The 24,630-nt window shown below is 24.8% G+C and overlaps 3 protein-coding genes and 1 non-coding gene across 7 annotated transcripts; 3 read left to right on the forward strand and 1 right to left on the reverse strand.

Moving 5' to 3' along the window:
• The first annotated feature begins 47 nt into the window (after positions 1-47).
• On the forward strand, positions 48-5,858 carry LOC103573977 (hydroxyacylglutathione hydrolase, mitochondrial). The gene is made up of 4 exons (XM_008553289.3): positions 48-190; positions 306-452; positions 3,501-3,950; positions 4,064-5,858. The coding sequence occupies exons 1-4, from the start codon at positions 149-151 to the stop codon at positions 4,328-4,330; spliced, it is 906 nt and encodes a 301-aa protein (XP_008551511.1). The 5' UTR covers positions 48-148; the 3' UTR covers positions 4,331-5,858.
• Trnag-ucc (transfer RNA glycine (anticodon UCC)) lies at positions 940-1,011 on the forward strand. Its single transcript has one exon. It is a non-coding gene; the product is annotated as a tRNA-Gly (tRNA).
• A 264-nt stretch (positions 5,859-6,122) lies between the features above and the next one.
• Positions 6,123-7,996, reverse strand: LOC103573982 (uncharacterized). The gene is made up of 4 exons (XM_008553295.3): positions 7,773-7,996; positions 7,595-7,665; positions 6,555-6,900; positions 6,123-6,318 (listed from the first exon to the last, which is right to left on the reverse strand). The coding sequence occupies exons 1-4, from the start codon at positions 7,869-7,871 to the stop codon at positions 6,211-6,213; spliced, it is 624 nt and encodes a 207-aa protein (XP_008551517.1). The 5' UTR covers positions 7,872-7,996; the 3' UTR covers positions 6,123-6,210.
• LOC103573997 (uncharacterized) lies at positions 6,691-21,849 on the forward strand. Of its 4 annotated transcripts, none has more exons than XM_053739002.1 (6): positions 6,691-6,775; positions 7,956-8,299; positions 10,895-11,075; positions 15,730-18,524; positions 20,380-20,665; positions 20,745-21,849. In XM_053739002.1, the coding sequence occupies exons 4-6, from the start codon at positions 16,299-16,301 to the stop codon at positions 20,921-20,923; spliced, it is 2,691 nt and encodes an 896-aa protein (XP_053594977.1). In that variant the 5' UTR covers positions 6,691-6,775; positions 7,956-8,299; positions 10,895-11,075; positions 15,730-16,298; the 3' UTR covers positions 20,924-21,849. The 4 variants fall into 4 exon arrangements, with proteins under 4 accessions (XP_053594977.1, XP_053594976.1, XP_053594978.1 ...); XM_053739001.1 differs by having other exon boundaries at positions 7,956-8,285; XM_053739003.1 differs by lacking the exon at positions 7,956-8,299 and having other exon boundaries at positions 6,697-6,775.
• Positions 21,850-24,630: the final 2,781 nt, after the last annotated feature.

Below are 24,630 nucleotides of genomic sequence, written 5' to 3' on the forward strand. Positions count from 1 at the left end.
TTCGCGGTATAAAAGACAAGTGCTGCTAACCTTTGATTTTCTTTATTCAAAATATTTACATACAAGTATATACACATTGCCAAATATATTTTGAATTGTTATTAATTACGCCGTCATAAATTTTTATTGTCTATGGATTTTGTATGCTATGAATAAATTCTACTTTTCTAAAAACAATTTGTCTAATTTGGTATGTATATGATATTTGTTGTTATCAAGGTTTTTTTTTTTTAATAACAATTAAATAAAAAAAAAATTTTATCAAGTAGATCTTTATCTTTATTTATTAAAACATATTATTGCAGATAAATTTAAAGACTCCAGTTAAAAATATTGTTTATAAATTTTGCAATAAAGTCACTAGCAAAATGCATAGTGTTTCTACATTAATACAAGGACAAAATATGTCTATTAAAATTCTACCGGCACTTGATGATAATTTTATGTACTTGGTAATGTATTATTTATATGTATTCTTAGTATTTTAAATTAAATTTTATTTTTAAGAATACTTAAATACTCTTTTTAAAATTATTATTATTTTTTATTAACTGTTATGAATAATGCAATCTGCAATACATGGAATTAAAAGAAAGTTATTGACTTTTTCAACATAAAATATAATAAGTAACATAAATTAAATATTTTAAAGATTTAAGTAATAATTTCATGATTATATTTATCATTGTCAGTAGAAGAAAATGTGTATTGACTACAATTAAAGAATTTAATTTTTACAATAAGTGTATTTACCCCGATTAAACTGAACGATTTATTCAATGATGAATGTATATCTATATAGTATTAAACTTGAATCGATTTGAATTGTTTTGAATTATTTCTAATTTTTTGAAATAATTTTTTTATATGAGGGTATCATTTTAATTGTATCAGTGTTGGAAGCTGTGAACCAGCAAAATAGTCAAGGTAACAACGAGTGCGATGGTGGTGTAATGGTCAGCATAGTTGCCTTCCAAGCAGTTGATCCGGGTTCGATTCCCGGCCATCGCACATTTTTTTTTCCCCTCACAGTTCAATTTATTTTTTTTTTAGCTTGATGAATTAAATAAAAATGATAAATTAAATTTTGTATTTTTCAATAATTTAAATTATTGGGAGATCAATGAAAATTTAGTCCAATCCATGTTTTTACGATAAAACTAATTAAATTTGGTATCATTGAAAGTAAGTCTTGGCTTGAATTCTTGTCTTTTCATGGTTCTAGAAATTTTTATGTGATAATCAATTCAATATATTAATTGTTAATAATTATCACTTTTTTTTAATTACATTCCAAAATTACTAACATCAAAATTTAAGAACATTTTTATACTGAATACTGAGCTTTTGTTTTTGTCAATTAGACAACATCCTATTGATAAATCTTAAAAATTTTATCAGTTTTCTTTTCATCAATTTTTATTGAGATATTTAAAAAAAACATATTCCTCGATTACATAATTATTAAAATCAACAATGTAAGTTTTAGGACGAATGACTCATTACGATTTAAGAATAATAATTAGAAAATATCAATGAGTAAATAATTAAATATATATTATAGTATAATCATACTCGAGCAGTAACATAGAGACTATAAATTGTTGGTTAAAACTTAAATTACCAATTACAAATTTACATCTTATTTATGGTTCCGATCCCGTAATTAATTAATTAATTTGAAGGTTCCGAGGAATATATTGGATCCAGGTGGTTAGTTAATAATAATAACGAATTATTTTTTTACGCAACGTTTCGCAAATTTATTTTTGCTTCATCAGGCGATCATAATGTAAAGTATTAACACTGTCGATCTTAATTGATTGTCTTGTCATTTATTTTAAAACAAGTCTAAGATTATCTCATCTAAAAAATATTTCTATCAAAAAGATTCCAAAAAAAGTTCGACATGTAAAACTTCTAAAGTTGAGACAGTTTAGAACTTTGGTAATTTTGATAGTAAAAAAATATGTTTATCTAGGACTTCATATGAGCGAAATTTAACTTAAAAAAAAAAAAAACATTTTTAAAACGTATTTTTACTTCACTGAAAAAAATAAATATTTGTCCCAAGTATAGTATATTTTACACCTAAGGCAGAAAAGGAAGAAATGTCTCAGATTTCATGTAATTGTTATTTGGAGTTTTTTTTTTAAATATCTCTTAATGAAAAATAAATATATTCGGTACAGCTAAATATTCATTTATTTATTTAATTATATTGTATGCAAATCAGCTGTATCCAACTGGTTACATATAAAAGTTACAAATATAAGGAAAACTATGATTTGAAAATAGAATCATATTCAATTATAATTAAATTTACATTTTGAGGAAGGAAAAAACTTGATTACTTATGGAGAAGATTTTAAATATTTGAACGAAAAATCTGACAAGATCCGCCAAAAAGTCAATATCCGAACTGAACTCGTTGACCTGGTTAGCTATCATATTGTATGGTCCATTAACTACATTTTTTATTAGATCTTAGCGTGTTAATTATTCGATTGTTCCTGAGACACGGTTTATTATAGACTATACTAAAGTATATCAGGCGAATCAATCAATCCATTAATGATTTTATAGAAGGTCAGGTCAGTTATTTGTCTTCGAGTGGATAGATTCTTGATTTTGAACTTCAGACGCGAAATATGACAGTTTATTCAAATAATTTTATAATTTGACTGAAATATATCGTTTATTTGTGGTAAGTAAATTATATGTTTGTGGTAAATATATTAAATTTGTGACGAATAACGGAAAATTTGACGATACTTAACATACATTTGAAACACATGACCCAACTAAAATTTCTTTGCAGCGATTGGATCATTTCTTTACTACAAATCACTTATTTCATGCAATTAAATTTTTCAAATATATTTTATCTTTCTCACAATTAAATATTTATTTAGTCATATCCAAATATACGATATCTTTGGCTCAAATAAATCTTTTGTATCAGTTTAAATTTTACCCTGGTTCCGAAAAAGTTCAAAAATCTAATTTAAAACTTTTTATGATTCTTACAGGGGTATTGATTTCTAGTGGGAACTTTTTTTGAATGAAAGTTAAACGTACTAAAAATATGTTTTAAAAACGTTCATTTTTTACTCAAATTTCGCTTTTATAACATCCTATGTAAGCTTTTTTTTTTACTATCAAAATTATAAAAGTTTAAAAAAAGTTCCACTCATTCTAATCTGTCTCAAGTTTAAAAGTTCGACATGTTGAACTTTTCTTGAATCCTTTTGGAACGAATTTTTTTTAATACGGGATTAATATGTCTATTCTTCTAATTAAAGCAGATAAAATATGTAGTTAACTCAGCTCTAGATGTAAGATCGACGGCGTTAATACTTTAAAATGATCTCCTGATAAAGCAAAAATAAATTTGCGAAACGTTGCGTAAAATAATAATTTATTGTTAACCAACCACCTGGATCCAACATATACCTCTGAGTCTTCAATTTAATTAATTAAAAATTAATTTTCACCAGATAATTGATGAAAAAACTAAAGAAGCAGCAATTGTTGATCCCGTAAATCCAACATTAGTAAGCTCTGCTGTTGAAGAACACAAGGTGAAGCTAAATAAAATTTTAACAACTCATCATCATTGGGATCATGCCGGTGGTAATGTAGAAATGTGTAAAAAATTTCCAAATATAAAAGTATTTGGTGGCGATGATCGGGTTGACGAATTAACAAACAAAGTATCACATGATGAGCTCATTAACATTGGAAATTTAAAAATAAAATGTTTGTCAACACCATGCCATACATCAGGACATATTTGTTATTACTTATCGGGGATTGATAACGATTCTCCAGCTGTTTTTACTGGTGATACATTATTTATCGGAGGTTGCGGTAGATTTTTTGAAGGAACTCCTGAACAAATGTATACCGCCCTTATTAAAATTCTTGGATCACTTCCTGATGAAACGGTAAAGATAATGTATAGTTAAATAAATTAGTTTTATCTAAATTAATATTCTATAAATGTACTCATCGATTAACTTTCAAATAATGGTATTTTTTATTTTTTTTTTTTTTATAGAAAGTTTATTGCGGGCATGAGTACACTTGCAAAAACCTCTTGTTTGGAATGAAAGTGGAACCATCGAATGAAGATATAAAAAAACAGCTTGAGTGGGCTAATAATCAACGTAAAGAACGAAAACCAACAGTCCCTAGTACTATTGGTGATGAAAAAAAATTCAATCCTTTTATGCGTGTTCACGAAAGTTCAGTTAAAGATTTTACTGGTACAAATGATCATATTTCAACAATGGCTAAATTACGCCAAGAAAAGGATAACTTTTAAATACTTTATTAACAAAAACGTTACTAAATTTATTTGATTATTTAAAGAGTATAGAAATCGCTTCAAAAAAATATATATACACTATATATGTATATGTACATTAGATCAGAATCGTTTAGAATAACTTATATCTATGCCATTTAAATCTATAAGATGAATAACACAATTGAAAGTATCATTACCAGAAGAAATTCCGTCTTTAATTTTAATACTTTGTAATAAATATCTTCCATATTGTAATGATTTATATTGCTCTTATCTAAGTAAAATATATTAATTAATATAGTCAATATGATAATATATGCTTAATTGTCATAACGATCGGATAGGCTGAGAAATTTTAATTAAAAATAAAAATTTACTGATCAGAGTATATGTCAGAAATATTTTATATATACTGAGAATTATTAAAAATAATAGTAGTAGTAAACAAATCTGATCAGTTGTTGAACAATCAAATGTTTAAAATTTTTATAAATTAGGAAAAAGACCTAGTACTTGATCAATTAGGTACGGAAACTGAATTTAATGACTGTAACAATCGTTGTTTGATCGCAGGTATAAATATATTCATAATTTTGGCATAAAAATCAATTTCGTTATTTAGCGAGTTTACTAAATTGGCGATCCGGTTGTGTGGACCATTGGCTACATGATTCTTGTTGGACATTGTTGTTTTAAGCAAGCGGTTTCACCTCAGTGGTAGACCCGTGGTGCTAATTCAAAGCAACTTCTAATATCAGGAGTGTCAGTAATTCCATTAACTACTTTGTAGTAGAAAACTAGATCAGCAACCTTGCAACGATCATGAAGATTATTGATTTTGAAGTGGCTGCAGACATCTTCCATTGAGTTAAGGTGACCAAATGGCCCATATCGATAAGCTAAGGTCTTGCTGGTGGTCTTATTAATTGTCTCATTGACATATTTTTTTGTCAACCTCAATTTCGACGTTCTTTTATGACATTCGATATTTGAATATATCTTTTAATTTACTTCACGTCAATTTGCTCGCGATCGTCATTTTGATATAGGGAAATTTTCACGAATTTTTTGCTGTTATTCTTATTCTTCAGCACAAACTTCCGTAACCCTGCGTGATCAGGGAAATAGTACTCGATCACCCCTGATTAAGAAAAATGATTTGCTCCATGTTAAGTTTATATCTATATATTAGTCGATTCAAATTGTTCTAAATCATTTCAAATTGTTTTGAATTATTCAAAATCATTTTTTAAAATCAGGGACTCCATGTATTTTTATATCTACTTGGTTACTGTCCCGAATTATATTCAGTTATATCTGAGGCAAAAAAAAATTTCAAATAGTAACCACTTACATCTGGATTGTACTCAGTTCTATCTCAGATTTAGCTCAGTTACATCTGTAGACATCCAAATACATGAGTGATCGTGTACTAATTCCCTGGTCGGGTACTGAATCTCTTACCTTAGAAATTTATTCTTATAATAACAATTTTTGTCATGCCTTGATTTATTGATGTATTTAAAATTATTATTTTCTTGTTTATTAAATTATTTATTTTGATTTTGCAATATAAATAATCTATACGTCTAGAAATAGAATTTGTTAATTCTAAATAATAATAGTATTTCTTTTCAACGTTTTCTAAATAAAAATTTTATGTATTTGATTGTCAAAAAATTGATCAGATTAAATTGTTATAATCTTCCAACAAAATCTACAAATTATTGACACTGATCTATTTCACGTAATTATAATAAAACAAAAAAAATGATATTTTGTATTTTATATCATTATTTGATAGTTATATACAATGAAGCTGCTGGTGTAATTTTTTTATTAATAAAAAATATTTTGATTTATCTAAAATTACAATTTATTATTTCAATTCTATGTTATAAATTAACGGGCATTTGACTAGGAATTTCTTCACTTTTTTTATTATATTTTTGCATTTCTGCAACATATTTTTCTTTAGAACGTTCATACATGTCATAATAAACCTGTAAAACAAAAAAAAAGAGTATAAATTTTACAGTAAATTAAATAATATGAATATTTAAATATATTATCATAATTATTAAATTTGTCATCTGATCAAATAAAAATATGTAACATGCACAAAAAAAAATATTCATATATGTTGAAATATATATAATGTAGTAATTATAACTTTAATTTTTTGTATTTAAAATAATGATAATTGATAAGTTATGGTAATAAAATATGTAATAAGAACCTTTTTATCTTCAGAAGTAAGTGACTTCCATGTGGTTGCTAATTGTCGCGTTAATTCTTGTTTGCTTGGCTCTGGTTCTCCAGCTAATCTTTCCATAACACGTGGCCTCTGTTCTTGACAAAATTGAAAAAAAGGATTTGCTGGACGTTTTGGAGCATTAGGATCAGCTTTCATTCCTTTTCGTTTGGTTCCTTTCTTTAATTTTTCATCTTTTACAACCGGTAATCCACATTTATTTAATTTTTCTGGCTTTACTGTTGCTGAAAATATATTATTTTCTTCCAATACTCCCATCGGAGCATCACGCCATTGATCACCATGTTTATCTAACCGATCAATTAAGAATCTGCGATAAAATATAAAATTAATAAAACATTTTTATATTAATAACAATATTAATAATATTCTATAAACATATATACATTAGGGTGGTCGTTAAAAATTAAATTTTCTCAGGTGTCCCATAGAAAGCTTTCTTTTTAGTGAAAAAATACGTGGGGAATTTGGTTTTTTCTTTTTAAGTAAAAAGAACACATGCCTCAGGACGATCTAAGTTTATTTTTCGATACAATCACAAATGTTAAAAATAACGTTTTTTCTTAAATATAAACAACTTCGTAACTCGCAACATATCAATCATTAATGCTTGTTATAGTTTTTATATAGTTAGAAAAATGTTATTTTTAATATTTATAATCTTTAAAACGCTCAATTCATAAGATCTAAAGAAATTTTTTTTAAATATCTTCATAAATACACATTTTATAAAAAAAATTAACATGATCTTTTTTGTCAAGAATTTAATTTCATACAAAATTGTTCTTATAAATTTTTTCTTTAATCTTCATATTCCATGAGATATTTTAAAAAAACCGCTATTGTATCAAAAACTAAACTTTGATCGTCCTGAGGCACGTGTTCTTATTACTTAAAAAGAAAAAACCAAATTCCCCACGTATTCTTTCACTAAAAAGAAATTTTTGATGGGGCGCCTGAGAAAATTTGATTTTTCAGGACCACCCTAATGTACATGTACATACTTTTTTTCTTTTCTCGTTCGTTTTAAAAGTTTTCGAATTTTTTGAAATCGATAAACAAGTCTCTCATTGTCCTAAAAATAATAAAGTCACAAATTTATCTAAAACTTAAATACTAAAATCATAAATAAATTTTATAACTTGATAAAAAAAAACATTTTTAATAGGTTGTAAACAATACCTGCTGTAAAACTTCACATCTTTCAAGTAGAATTTGATATTTACGTTTATAAATATTGCACTCAACAGGTTCTGTATAATAATCTGATTCATCTGACATGACAACAAATTTATTATTTATTTATTTTATTTTAATAAACTAAATAATAATATTTAATTATCAAATTATTTTTATTATGTTTAGACAAGTTTAAATCAGCTGACTCCTAATTTAATTTTCCAACACAAGAGCGCGCTGGTATTCCTCCAGCAAATGATTTATATAATTAAGCAATTATTATCAATTGTCTTGAATATTCAAATATTTATATACATATATAGGTATATAAATACACAATATTTTTTTTTAACAATAATTCAAAAATAATATATTTTAAAATAATATCAAAATTTTAAAAATTTGAATGCAACATATTGGGTACAATTTTTACTACTTGGCTGTACCTATAAAATGAAAAAACATCCAACGTGACAAAATTTAAGGATCAAAAGGTTCTAAAGCTGACTCGGCGAGGTCAGTTATTAAAAGTATTTTTTTTTTAATTATTTATTAATTAATTAACTACTAAAATATTGTGAAGTTTATTTTTCATCATTTCCTTATAATTTTTTTCGTTTAATTTATTTCTTTTGAACGATTATTCTTTTCTTTTCTAACGATCATCCCTTGCTGGCTGAATCTAATAAACAATAATTAATAGTTTAAACTAAATAACTAATTGTTGTTAAAGTAGAATTCATTTTTAGCGGTATTAGATTCATAATCTAACGCTGTATTTTAAATTAAATATTTACTTTATTATAAATATAAATTATAAATATCAATACATTAAATAATTCATTATAATTACTCAATTAATATGTATTTAATATCAAAGTTTTTTTCTAACTGTAATTTTTATTAACAATAATTTATCAATAATATCAATTAATTTTTTTTAAGTAAAAAAAATATTGAATACAAATATACGTCAAGTTAAACAATTAATTAGCTTACATATGATTTATAGTTAATGTTAATTAACAAAGGGGTGGAATTATTATCATTGTTTGAATTAAATATAGACTGTATACCCAGTTCATATATTTATTGATAAGATAATAAAACGTATTAAAATTAACATCATTTCGACATTAATTATGTCATCTTCAGTCTAAGATCTTTGAATTAAAAAATTTTTACTAAGAATTGTATATATTCTTTATCAAAAACAATTAATTATATATTATTACTATAAACAGTATTAAATGTCGAATATTTTTTAAGTTTTTATAAAAAAAATTACACATTATCAGAAAAAAATATGTTCGTGAAGATTTAAAAAACTCTGTATTACTTATTAGAATTTTTTATTATTAATATAAAATTCTTTATTTAAAAATTGAAATACTCGTGAGAAAATATTCGTTCCAAAAATTTTCTAAAAACGCTCATGACAGTGAGCTTTCAAAATTGAAACAATTCTGAACTTTAGATTGAACATTTTTAGAATTTTAAAAAAGCAAAAATATCCTGATTAAAAGAAACAATTCGAAACTATTTGCAATTTTAAATGTATAGGAAGGGCGATTCAAAAGTATTCAAAGTATACAAAAGCATTGAAAAGTATTAAAAAAAAATTTTTTTTTTCTCATCGTTTCTTTTAATACGGGTAATTTGATGTGAAAATTTTTTTGGGTTTGAAGAAAATTAAAAAAAAAAAAAAGAAATTAATTATGAACTATGAACATTTACGACTCTTACCAGAACTATGCAAGTATGAAACAAACAGAAATAAAAATAGTTTGAAAATATTTATAAACTTTTTGCCTTTTGTTAGAATTTTTTGGGAAGGTCAGTTTTTTTCACTTGTTAACTTGTTCAAAAATAGTTCAAATAAGTGTTATTGGAACTAATTCTGAACTTATTATGAACTCAAAAAATTCTCAATTCAAATTTATTTTGTTTAAAAAATTTAACAAAAAAAGCCCGCAATAAAAGTCCACACTAGTTGACAATTTTTCACACTTCTAACTACTTTAAAGTTCCGAAAATGTAAACCCTGGTTAAAAAAAATGATTTGGAATAACTCAAAAGAATTTGAAATGATTTAAAACAATTTGAATTGACTAATATATAGATATTAGATATACACTTAACATGGAGCAAATCATTTTTCTTAATCAGGGAAAAGTTCAGAATTGTCTTAATTTTGGGAGTTCACTGTCTCGAATGTTTTTGCAACAGATTCTTTTTTACACGGGTAAATTGTCGATAGCTTCCGTAAAAAACAATTATCAACGAAACGTTTTTTAAACTTTTTAAAATTCAAAGGAAAAATAATTGATTGACTTGATACTATTAAAATATGTTCAAAAAAAAGTTCAGAAATGGTTAAAAATAATTTTTTTCTGACCGTATTTTCCACTGAAAAAAAAAATGATTAAATTTATCAAATTTAACAGAAAGCCAAACAAGTTTACAAACGCGTCTAAAAATATTCATTTATATAATTTATCCAATTAAGTCAATTGTTTTTTTCTTTGAATTTTAAAAAGTTTAAAAATCGTTTAAAAAAAGTTAGTTTTTGTGTCATGTTTTGAAGTTTGGAATAGTCAACGCTTTTGAAGACAGCTATCTTCACTGTCATAACTATAAATGAATTTACAATAAGTATTTTTTAGAAGTAGCCATGTATATTTTAAAATTTTAATTTCATTATTAATTATTATTATGCACCCTTGCATTGTAATCATTCATTCAAAAACATCTGAATAAATATTTTTGTGAATATTATTAGTAATATAATCGACCTGTGCTATTGTCAACAATTATGATTATTATTTTCATTGTTATCATTATCATCTTTTGTTATTGTTATTATATCACAAAGATAAACGCATGCGTGTAACTAAAATTCACCCTCGATTCACTCATTTTACCATTTTATCAAAACAGCTATTCCATTCATTGTGCTCACTTTAAACTAATTTTACGTGTCGTTTTAGCTGGGTTATTTATAATAATTATATAAAATCGTCTTATATATCTTCCTTATGATATTAAAAATATACTGACCAATTTTAATGTGATAAATTAGTTCAAAAATCGTGTGGTATTAATTTTATTATTTTTTATTTTAGCAAATATATTTGATGTAGCAAAACAATTTCAATTCTTGGACTAGAAGCTGCAGCTATTTCGCACTATATAACTTTACTCTGCATAATTTTCATTAGTGAAAATTAATTGAATCACGGAAATAAGAGTCATGCAGTGTGCCAAAGTTTTTTAGTATTTGCTAATGGTTCAAAATAATAGTGGGTAAGTATATTTTATTATTTATAACTTTTTTAAATTTTAATTAATCATTTATTTGATAAATTTTAATTAAAAAATGATATTGAAAGTTATAAATATTCAAATATTTGAATTTTTTTTATAAACCAGGTGCTTATGATTAGAAAAAAAATTTATTAAATAAGAATAAAAAAATTTTTAAGTTCTTGACATGCATTAAAAACTTTTTTTCCATGAGTATTTTGCTTGTTTATTTAAAAAAAATATAATAATTTTTTTAAAATCTGTTGCTTTCAGTATCATAATAAAAACAAAATTTATATCAAGTAAATATATTTTTTATTTTAAATTATAGAGTATATTTAATATAAATTAATTCTATTAATAAATTTATCAATTTATAAAAAACAATTTACTTTTTTTTTTAAATATATATTTCTGATACTTGGTATATTTTATTTAAGAGTATTTAATTTTGGTACTGATCGATAAGTCCAGCCATTGTTGTGATGTTATTTCAACATCAGCATCATCAGCTGATAGCTTTTTTAACGATCTCTCTCTTTTATTTTTATTTTTAAAAGCTTATTTAAGACTTCTCAAGACATCTTATCATCACGCAATCTTTTAATTTTTCTTTGACTATCTAAATAATAATCTTCAAGAGTTACTATATTTCAAATTAATTACAGAGCTAACACTTTATTTTATGGAAACCAAATTTCCGCGTTATTCAATCAATTACAATTATGATAATCAATTAATTTAACATACTTTTTTTTTATTATTTCTTGTAATTTACGTAATGATTTAAATTCCGAATAGTCATAAGTAGTTAGAATTATCAAAGGCGATAAAGAGAAATATATCAACAGACAAAAAATAAAATATTGAAATTATTTAGCAGGCATACATTTTGATTTATTGAGTAATTATTTAACTATTAATGATTTATGAACTAATAATTTATATAAAAAATATGCTCTCTAAACATTAATACATGAAATAAGTGAATATTCATTAATTTCTGAGTGCCAAATTAAACCACTTTTTGAAATTAGTGGTTCGATTTACACTATTTTCACTAATTCATGTTTAGAGAATATCAACTAGAGTTATATGAAAGTAATTTTTATTTTAAAAATAATAATAAAAAAATCATATAGTGCAATATAATTGTAAGTATTATCTTAAATTACAAATAAATATTAATTTTTTCATTAAATAGTAATTTAATGTACACGCGTTAACGATAATAATTCTAAGTATGATATATACATATATATATTTTCAACCACTTAACTTTTAAAATAATTGTAAGGAAAAAAGTTATAAATTATTTATTTTTCAGTAAGTTATTAAAAATCATACGAACATAAAAAATCAATAAATTAAAATAAAATAATAAATAAAAGTTCGTATCAGTGATTTACTTTAATGAAGGAGGATTAGATAGCAGGATAGTAATAATTGTAAGTTAAAAAGAGAGATGTAAAGAAGTATATGTAGTTGTCGGTTATGATGAGTGGAGACACGTACCATAAAGAAGGCAACACGTTATCACATCAGTACTAGTCGGTTAATCTTGTTGTGAGGATGTCGAGTTGTCTTTTACAAAGAGATTCTACGAGGTCATAAATTAAAAAATTGCTCCGAAAATAATATAAAGTTTATAAAAAAGAAAAAAAAATTTAATCTCAATCTCAATACTAATAAATTACAAGGGCAATATTTTTTTAGTGTCATTTAGGTTTATTTTATCTAAAATTACCTAGATTTAGTTTTTTAAATTTAATTGGGCATTAATACTTATCACTAAGACATTTGATTAGACACGTTAAATTATATTAGTCTAATCCAGTTACTCGTAAAATACATCACGAATTAATTTCATTTTATTAATTTTTGTTGTAAATATATTTATATTTAAATATCTAAAATCATATCACTAACAGTTCACGGTCATTATCACGATCATCATCGGTAAAATGAAGTCCAAACAAAAAATTAAAAAATTAAATAATTATTTACATAATTTAAAAGTTATGAGTTTTATTAAATAAATATATGTATACATTATTTGTACTTTATGACCTGTGGACGATGATTAAAATTACGGTTTCAAAAGATTTACTCTTCTAATGTCATCGGTCGTTAGAAGAATATACGCGTATCGTAGTATGACCTAATGAAGGAAGTTCTTATTCTATAGTTGTGTAGACAAAAGTACGTTTACTTAGAGTTCAAGTGTCGAATGATAACGTTTTAAAATGAGCATTATGTTATTTATAATAACGTCTACCCACGCACAGTCATAGTTCATTATTTTTTATACCTTTAAGAAAATAAAGCAATGACATATCAATGTCTCTATTGCGTACCAGGTAAATTTCATTGTATTTATTTTTACTATTATTTTTAAATAAATAATTACGGTCATTATCAATAGCCAATTATTGTAATAACGTATCGTTTCTTCTTTTTGTATTTTTTTTTTTTTTAGTAATTCAAAATTCATATATATAATATTAGCAGATCCCGCCCGCTTCGCGGGTAGTAAAAATGAATTGCTAATATATATATATATATATATATATATATATATATATATATTTACTACTAATATTGTCTGCGTAACAATACAATTTCTCAAGATAAAAATTACTATCAGATATTTAAAATGAAATTTTTTGTACTTTCAAACAGGAATTTAATTTTATGATGATGGTAATTATTATTATTATTATTAATAGTTATTTTCAGTACTTTTTAAAATATTAATTAGAAAATAAAATAAAATTATATCATGCCAAAAAAAGGCAGATTTATATATATTATCTTCTTCTGTTTGAAAAAAAAAAAAAAAAAAAAAAAAAAAAAAAAAAAAAAAAAAAAAATCAATAATCGATAAAATTAAAATGAAATTTAAAAATATATACTTTTTATCATCAAAATCATAATAATATATAGCTAAAAACCTTCTTTGAAATACGCAGAGTTTTGTGGTGTGAACTTCATGTCAAAATATTCAGTAGTTTGTACATGATGTGCGTTCAAAAAAAAGACCTATCATTTTATAAATATAGAAGATAATTATTTTTTTTTATTAATAATAAATATTTATCGATATTCAAAAAATTTTTTTTAACTCCAAAATCACGGATATTTTAATTCATTAATATAAATTTTTTTTTAATGAAATCAAATTGATTTTAAAAAGTATATAAAATAAAGTATTAATTCAAAAAATGATTTACTGTCTAATCTTTTTCTTCCTGTTCAGTGTAAATAAAAAATAAATTCTATCATTAAATTAATATCAAAATATGAATTTAATATAATTATTAATAATAAGTAAATTTTACATATAAATATGTATCGGTATTATTATTATTTTATCTATATAAAAAATAACGAATGAATTAGATAGAGAATATTTAAGTAAAGAATAAGAGAAGCAATGACGTGGATAGATATTAGTTGTGTAGGTACACCAGTTAAGTTCTTAAATGGACAGCAACTCATACACAATGAATGTTATTTACAATGGTATACGATAATAACTCGAGTTCTCTATGGTGTGGTTAATAGCAATGTTCTTACTATCTAGATGAAACGAGTATCTGTAATATTAATTTAATAGATAAAACATCAACCGACATTAACTTATCATATTTACATTTATCAGTGTAGTTATTGTACTTAAAAATCGATAAATTTATCGGAAATTTAAAAAGCATCTCAGTATATTTTTGAGTTTAAATATGAAAAGTATAATTAAGTTTACTCTGTCAAAAACTTTACTTTAAATTTAAAGCAAATTACTTTTTCAAGTTATCAACAAACTCAAATCATTCAGATATGTAAAATATAAATTAACTTATTTATATACTTTATTTTTACATCTTTAATTTTCTTCAAGTTATAAATGTTACAAAAATTAAAATCATAAAAGATTTTACATTATTAGTCAATTAATTTTAAATAATATATATTTTGAAGTCAATTTAGAAAACCATAAACGGAAAAAAATGAATTATAGAAATTGAGAAACGACAATTAATATAATGATAAAGTGATCAGTAAATACTATCGTTCTAAATAGTAATGTTTCATTTATAATTAAAACGTAAATAGTTAGAAGATAAATATTAAAATTTATTGTCTATGTAGGAAAAATTAATATTTGAATTTTAAAAATCATAACTTAAACATTATAAATTTATTACACTGAGGTTTCGGGTCATAATTTCAAACACTAATTTTTAAAGTTTATTTTTTTCTGTTTAGTTTTAATTTAAAATTTATTTCTCCTGTTTAATTAGTTTTGAATACGAGAAATTTCATAGCAAGACTGTAATAAACTCACAATTACGAAAACTAATTATGTTTTTAAAAAAAAACTAATACTGTATTTTTTTAATTTTTTGAATTAAATTTCATCTCAGTCTTGATTATTTCAACAGAAAATGTATTTTTAAATTGTAGCTTTGTATTTTCATTAAAAATTATGATATTATTTTTTTTTAATTTCGTAAAAAATAAATATTTATGTAAAATTAATAAATCTTATTAAATTTCTATGACAATTATCCTTGAAAATAAAAAAAAAATTTTGACAGTATAAAAATATAATTAAAATTTAAACTAATAAATATTTAAAATACTTATGTTGCAGAATTTATAAAAAGGGTCGAACTAATATCGTTCACCGGATGGGTGCCTGGACTGAAAATAGTTCTGTTAAGGTGGTGAAGGTGATTCCAAACGAATTCGACTCGTGGTTAATTAACGATAATAATAACAATAACTATAACAATAAAAAAAAAATAATCATTTCACCTGGTACAACAATAGATGAACGTAATCGACCACGAATTAGAATTCGTCAACGGATTGACCGTGAGTGCGATGCTGATACGTCTACGACGAATAAAAAGCGGACGACGACGGCGACGAAGACGACGGCAATTACTCAAAAAATAATTAAAACCGTAGATATTATTTTAATTATCAACACAATTATTAATACAAAGTTTGTCTTCCATTTCTACGTGTTAATAACTTCATTATTATTATTTACTCATAACATCATCAATGAGTGGTCAATTTTATCTACTTTCAAATTGAAAACCAAAGCAATAAATTATTTATGCTTGTGTGTGTAAAAAAAAAAAAAAACAATAATAATAATAACAACAACAGACAACAGTTTTAATTAAGTGCTTTATAATAAATATTTTGAGAATGGACCCGAATGTTTGGCCGAACTCAACTGATAATGAATCAATGAATAATTATAAAGCCGACGATGAGGGTGTAAATATTAAATTCAATTGGACTAAAGGAGACATAAATTCCGAAGCATTAAACTCGGAGTTTGAAACTAGTTATGTTAAAAGTGTCCAGCAAATAAATCGTGACGATAATAGTGTCAATATGATTAATAAAGATCAACAAGAAGATGATAATGATGAAGAAGGAGTTATAGGTTTTGTGAATGATATTATTTTTGATCAAGTAAAACCAAATTATAATAGTGAAATAGATGGTAAAAATAAAATTACCGCGCAAGATAATTTAAAACGACCAAAAAGTTTGTTTGACAGTAAAATAAAAAATGATGAAATAATAGCAAATGGTAATAATAATAAATGTTTAAGAGTTAAATTTAGTTCGAAGAAACGAAAAAAAACATCATCGTCAAGATCAAAAAAAGAAATAAACAAAGAACAGCCAAGTCCGTCATCTATTTCAACATCAAGTTGTTCACCATCAACTGGAGTTAGTTCTGATGAAGATAATTCGAGTTTTGAACAATTTGCGGAAGCTCGTCCACCTGATGGTGGATGGGGTTGGGTTGTAGTTGCAGCAGCATTTATGGTTAATTTAATTGCCGATGGAATAACATTTTCATTTGGAGTTATCTATGTTGAATTTTTAAATTACTTTGGTGAAGGAAAATCTAAAACCGCTTGGATTGGATCACTGTTCATGGCAATGCCATTGTTGTCGGGACCAGTTGCAAGTTTTTTAACTGATCGTTATGGCTGTCGACGTGTTTCAATAGCTGGAAGTATACTTGCAACCCTTGGTTTTGTTATAAGCTCATTCACCAGCTCAATGGGCGTACTGATTTTCACATTTGGAGTTGTTGCGGGTTTCGGATTGTCACTGTGCTTTGTCGCAGCCGTTGTAATTGTCGCTTATTATTTTGATAAAAAAAGATCATTTGCTACGGGATTATCAGTTTGCGGTAGTGGAATTGGAACTTTTATATTTGCTCCAGTGACACAATATTTATTAGCCGAATACGGTTGGCGTGGTACAACATTAATATTAGCTGGATTGTTTTTAAATTTAGCGGTTTGTGGTTGTCTTATGCGTGATCTTGAGTGGACAACAGTACGTGCTAAAGCTAAATGTGAAGAACGTAAACGTAATAGAGAACGTAAAAGAACTAGTAGATTACAAAGTTCAAGTGTTGATTCATTTTCAGCAAGCTTGTCTATTAACACAACGACCCAAACACCTCATACTATTGGTAATTCAGTATCAGCAAATCCAGTAGACACAGATTGCCTTAGGCGAATTAACAAAGAAGACAATAATGGTAAATTATTTTCTAGTCTTCTTACATTGCCGACATTTTTAAAAAATGGTGATCAAGTACCTCTTGAAGTACTTGATCTTTTATCAACACGCAAAGACGTATATAATGTTTTAATGCACAATTATCCAAGACTTTTGACGTCTTCACGAAGTATAAGTGATTCAGCAACTTTAAATGATCCTATGATTAATTGTCCAACTGTCAAAACAGGAAGTCCTCATAGTTTAAATACACCGCAAATAAATCAATATAGAAAAAATCAACAGCCAAAACAACAAAATCAACAACAGCATCAGCAACAACATACAACAGAAAAATTTAATAATTCAGTGAAATTGAATTCCGATAAAATTTTCAATTCTGAACAACAAGACAACGACGATATTGCCTTTAATATTGCATACCTATGGTGGCTCAATAAAAATAAAGCTGATTGTTCTTTAAAAAGATCTGCAACACTTGAGGCACATCGTAGAGTAGCACCAGCATATTTGAGAAATGTCAGAGTTCACAGGCATAGTCTTACATACCGCGGTGCCATGCTCAACATCAACAGATATCGTTTAAGGGCATCTAGTTGTCCAGATATTTATAGAAATTCAATGACAACAATTGCTAAAACAAAATTTGTTTGGTACTCAGGCCTTTGGGAGTTTTGGGATTTACTTGTTGACATGCTAGATTTTTCACATTTTGGTGTTTCGGAATTTCTTTTATTTTCTATAAGTAATTTTCTTTTACACACTTGGTACGATGTGCCTTATGTTTATCTTACTGACAATGCTATTGAGATGGGATTCAGTGAAACCGACGCGTCGATCCTCATTTCCGTTATTGGCATCGCTAATATGTTTGGCGAGGTATGTTTTTATTTTGTTACACATTTTATTTAATTTAATGTAGGATTGTTCTATCAATAGATTAACAGTAAATCTGATTTTTAAATTTACTTAGAGAAATTTTATAGTTAAATATTGGTATTATTATGTTCCTATCTAAAATTTTTCTACTTGAGTACGAAACTATTTTTTAAAAATTTAATTATTTAAATTGTTAATGCCAAAGCATAAACGGAATACCAACAATTTTTTATAAGATATATATATATATATTACATAAGTATTATTTATTTATAATTTACATTTTGATTTATTTTTGATTTATTGCTAATTTATTACTACCGTCCACCTTAAGTTTTAATAGAAAATCAAAAATTTTATTTTTAAAAACTTCTAAACTACACCAATTTTAAATATCAACCGTTAGATCTCTCCAAAGTCGTATCGAAGAAATAATTATTGAACATTTCTATCAGTAAATTTTCATTTTTAAGAACGGTTTTCAGATAATTTTGTCCAAGCTTTCCTCTGAAATAAAAGTTCTAAATGCCGAATAACGACACAGACCCGATGTTTTATTCTATGAACTAGCGAAGTGCACTTCACTTTTTTGATAACTTCCATTTGTTAACGAGAAAAGCTTGGACAAAGTTCCCATTTACTGTACAAGTGCAACAAAGATAGTACCGTTTATCCAGTCTAGTGCGAATAGAGAAACAAATGAAAACGCGTCTTAAAACATTTCGATACTAAAATTGTCTAGTTAGAATCTTTTTTATCCATACAAGTTCTTTCCTTGAGGGCGTAATTATCATAAAGCTAAATAGAAATGATATGAATAGAAAAATTTAGCAACAGAATTTTCGAAAATAGAAATATTTCAAATAAAAAAAAATTTACTGATAGAAATGTTCAATAATTCTATACTTAAGTAGAGACATAATAATACATGAGTAATAAAAGATACTGAAGATAGATTTTTTAATTTTCTACATGTGCATAATTTTAATATTTTTCTTTTTATAATTGATTTGTTGAAAAAAAAAAAAAACTGTAAATTGTTAATGGGGAAAGCTGGTCTGAGATACAAAAAAAAGAAAATATTTTTGTGATTTTTTTTCTTTTTTAGAGTACCTTCTTTATTAAAATTTTTTTAATTTGTGACATTATTAAGCATTATTCCAAGAATAATCTGCTAAATTTTCTTAAAAAAATATTGAAAAAACAAGCCAGTGGTAGAGGGGAGAGCTGAGTCACCTCAAAAAAAAAAATATCTCCTTGCCGTAAGCAGGATAACTTATGACGACCTCATTCGAAATCAAAAAACCGAAAAGATTTTTTTAGTACATAAGTTTATCTTGGATTTGAACAAAGGAATAAACAAAATATTCATTTTTGAATTTTTGGTAAAGGTGCAATCAAGAAATTCTGATTTTTTCCAAAATTGTTCTTTTTGTTTAATTAAAAAAGAAGTAATTATTGAGAAAAAAAATCTTTCGTTCAGATCGTAGATAAACTTATGTACTAAAGAAGTCTTTTTGGTTTTTTGATTCCAGATCAGTTAGTCATGAGTTATCCTGCCAACGGCATGGAGACTTTTTTTTTAAGGTGACTCAGTTCTCCCTACTACCCCTGGGTTATTTTTAAATATTTTTTTATGAAAATTTAGCAGAATATTCTGGGAATGATGCTTAATAATGTCACAAATTTTTAGAATTTTAATAAAGAAGCTACTCTGAAAAAAAAAATCACCAAAATATGCTCTTTTTTTTGTAACTCAGACCAGCTTCCCCTTTAATTGTCCGAAATTTCAGGATTGTGAATAATAATTACAGTAATAAAAAATTAAGATTATATAATCATTGAATGTTTACAGATTTTTCTTGGATGGGCTGGTGACAGAGCATGGGTGAATGCATCGATTGTCTACGCGCTTTGCATGATTTTCTGTGGTATTGCTACAAGTTTAATACCATTGGTTACGAGTAATTATTATGCATTGTGCTCAGTATCAGCAGCCTTTGGTATATTTATTGCCGCAAATTATAGTCTTACAAGTATCATACTTGTTGAAGTTATTACACTCGAACGATTTACAAACGCATATGGTCTACTTCTTCTTGTTCAAGGGATAGCTAATCTTATGGGCCCACCTTTAGCCGGTAAGCTTTCATAACTATCCGTCATTATTTTTAAAAATATTTAAATTTTATTTACTTTGTTATAATAATTTTTAAATAGGCTGGCTCTATGACATCACTGGAACATATGATTTATCTTTTTATCTTGCCGGATTTTTTATCGGTTTGAGCGGTGTTCTTCTTATGGTAGTACCACTAATGGGATATTATAAGAAATTTTTTAAGAGAAAAAATGCTGACGTACCAAGAGATGAATTTGCTGAAATAAATAGTGTATAAAATTAATATTTTCTCAGATAAAATAACAAATATTTTACAATCTTATATATTAAACCGTAAAAAATCAATTAACGATTTTTTTTAGTCGAGTAATATTTATTATTGCAAAAAATCATTTATCATTTAATAGTTAATTATATATTTAAAAATACTATTAATAGTTTAAAATTTTAAATTCATTCAGTTGATAATAAGAACAATAATAACTGTATTAGTTAATTGTTTTATTATTCAATAATAAACGTGCATACTGTTTTAATATTTTTAATATATGTACAATATTAATAGCGTGTTGTTGCTTGTTTTCGGCTGCTCGGAGAAGGGCTGCTAATATCGAAAGAATCTGATTGTAAATTTAAAAATTTTTAATTATTTTATTTTGAAAATTTATTGACTAATGAGATTTTTTTTTCTTTATTAATATTAAATTATCAAAGATATTATTTGTCTCAATGATTGTCATTATCCGTGTAAAAAAATTTTTCCGAAAATGTTCTTGACAATGAACTTTTAAAATTGACATTTTTGAAATTTTAAAATAATTCGAAGTGTAAAAAATTTTAAACTAGTGTAGAGTTTTTTTGCGGTCTTCGGGTTTTTTTTTTTATTTTTTAAGCAAAAACGATTTGAATCGACGATTTTGTGAGTTTATAGTTAGTTTCAATCACTCATTTTTTTTGACTATTTTTGTACGAATACGAAACGTGAAAAAAAAAAATTGACTTCCAAAAATTTCGAATAAAAATAAAAAAATCTTAAAAAAATATTTTCAAATCATTTTTATTTTTTTTTTTACCTCATAATTCTAATATGAGTCGGGAATTTTCATAATTTCCAATTAATTTCTTTCTTTTTAATATTCATTACATCCACAAAAAACTGTCAAATTCAATTATTTTTATTAAAAAAAAAAAAAAAAAAAAAAAAATTCCGAAAATGTCCAACCCAAAGTTCAGAACTGTCTCAATTTTGTGTATAATGTTTTCTAATTTCTGACAGAAATTATTCTGTTTAATTGACCAATCAATGACATCCCAGCGCAAGCAACCAAACACGCCTTGACTTTGCTTAAAAAAATTTATTAAGTATTTGGAAAGTTTTTTTTTATCATTTTATTGTTATTAGTCTACAAAATTAAAAAATTATGAAGTTGATATTTTTTTTAAGGACGAGTTTTAATATAAAAATATATAAAAAATTCATATTTACTTTGAATTGAGAAAAGTTTCCTTTCGAAGAACATTTATTTAAATCTCTTGAAACAAAATTTTTTTCCTTTGATTCTTGGAATAATGATTATAATTAATTAATTGCATGATTACACAATTGATTTAATGTATTGTGAGTATTAAAAAAGTATGCAATTCTATTGTCTACGACAAATATATAATGATTATTTAAAAACGTAAATCTCTAAAAAATTATAACTATTTTTATTAATATAAGTATGAATATTATTACAATTATAACGTTCTCGTGTAAAAAAAAAATTTCTACAATTCACATAAAAAACTTGAAAATTTTAGACAATTCGTAACTTTGAATGAAAATTTTTTTCAAGTTTTTTATTTGTAAAATTTTATGAATTTTTTTTTTATACACGGGTAATAATTATATAAATTTCGGTCGATTATATATTTATATATTTTAAGAATAAAAAAATTTACGAAAATTTCAACTCAAGTGTAGCTGAAATAAACGTAATAATAATAATTAATTAATTAATTAATTAATTAATTAATAATAACAATAATCAATGGGATCATTAATCCCATAAATTAAAATAAAATACTTGATTTGTTTTAATAAAATAATAACAATTAAAACTTTTCTATAAGTTTAATAAATTTAATTTCTTTAGATATTTTATTATATTGTCATACAAATAATATATAGTGATAAAGAACCATTATTAAAACAAATATACTCTATTTAATTAATAAAAACAAACATTATAGCTCGAAATAATAATAACAATATTAATAATAATAATTATAATAATAGTTAATTTTTTCTTATATATCACAAATGTGATAAAATCATAAAAAAACAATAGTGTATGTAATAACTGTGTATTCGACAGTGTTTCTGTGGTTCAACAGAAGTATTGTGTCATTAGTCATAATAAAATTAAAATTAATCGCGAGTTTATTATATGTATGTAATATAATAGTTTTTTTATAGTACATTTAACGTGATTGTCATTTAATAAATACATCAGATTGCGGCCTTATCGGCATCTTTACTCTCATATATTATACTATAATTATAAATAGAAGCAATATTTTAATATTATTCAAATAATAGAATGGAGTACAGATAAATAAATAAATAAAATATTAATAAAAAAACTAAGTAACAACAGTTCATTTAGCATGAAAGGCATGGCATTAATATTTAACTTTTAATAAATAAAATTATAAAAATTATAAAATTGTCATCATGGAATATATAATATTTCGATTATTAATAAATAATATAGTCGTTTATTAACTTTAAATTTAAGTAAATATAATTATATGACTAATGCATGATTACAATAATTTTATCTCATGCTGGAAATGAGATTTTTTTTTAATGCAAATATAATAATGCAATGGATATAATAATTTGAATTATAAAATAAAATTATTCTATGTCCTGTGTATAGAAAAATTTTAAAAACGGGGACGATTCTAATTTTCAAAACGTGATACGACGATGCATTTTTTTCAAATGGTTTTTAGATTGCACAGAAAAAAATGGTTTTTTGGCAATAGGAATATTTTGCATTAGGAATTGAACACAAAAATTTTTGTAGGATTAAAAATAATTTCTTGCTCTACAAAAATTTTTTTTGTCTCAAGAAAATTTCTGTTTTTAATTCGTAATACAAAAAATTTCTCGGGACAAGTATAAATTTTTTTGAGGCGAGTAAAAATTTTTTGTGCCAAGAAATCCTTTTTTCTAAAAAAAAAAAAAACTTAATATTATAAATGAACATTTTTAGACACTTTTGGAAATTTTTTTTCGACTCCCTATTAAAAATGATAAATTTTATCATTTTTTTTTAGTGCAAAAAACAGTTAGAAAAAACTTGTTTTGAATTTTTTTTATCATATTTTAATAGTATTAATCTTATCAAAAAAATCCATGTGGGATTGCATAGGAATTTATAAGAATCCATGTAAAAAAGTGGGGCTGTGCGAATCTTGTTCGAATCGAATCGAGTCAAATAGTTAGATTATTCGATATTCGAGTCGAATATCGAATAGTCCGAAAGATTCAAATAATCCGAAGGATTCGAATAGTTCGGAAGATTCGAATAGTTCGAAATTTTTTCGAATCTTCGGTAAATAATATTATTACATTTAAGAAATTTAGTATTTATGGCTTTATTAAGTTATGACCTACAATGTTTTTATCATATTTTCGACTAAAATGTGGGGTAAAATGAACCACAAAAAAATTGCAACGAAAAAATTTTTTTTTTATTTTCCGTTGAATTAATTTTTTCGTTACAATTTTTTTAAGTGGTCCATTTTACCTCACACATTGACCTAAAATATGATAAAAACATTATAGAGGTCATAACTTGACAGAAAATTAAAAAAAATGTTTATTTCTATGTTTTTAAAGAGTTCTTTTGAGCTATTTGAACCTTTCGAACTAATCGAACCTTTCGAATTATTCGAACATCTTGAATATTCGAGGCGAATCTCGAATCG

This window comes from Microplitis demolitor, chromosome 5 (assembly GCF_026212275.2).
Source record: "Microplitis demolitor isolate Queensland-Clemson2020A chromosome 5, iyMicDemo2.1a, whole genome shotgun sequence".
NCBI classification, from domain to species: Eukaryota; Metazoa; Arthropoda; class Insecta; order Hymenoptera; family Braconidae; genus Microplitis; species Microplitis demolitor.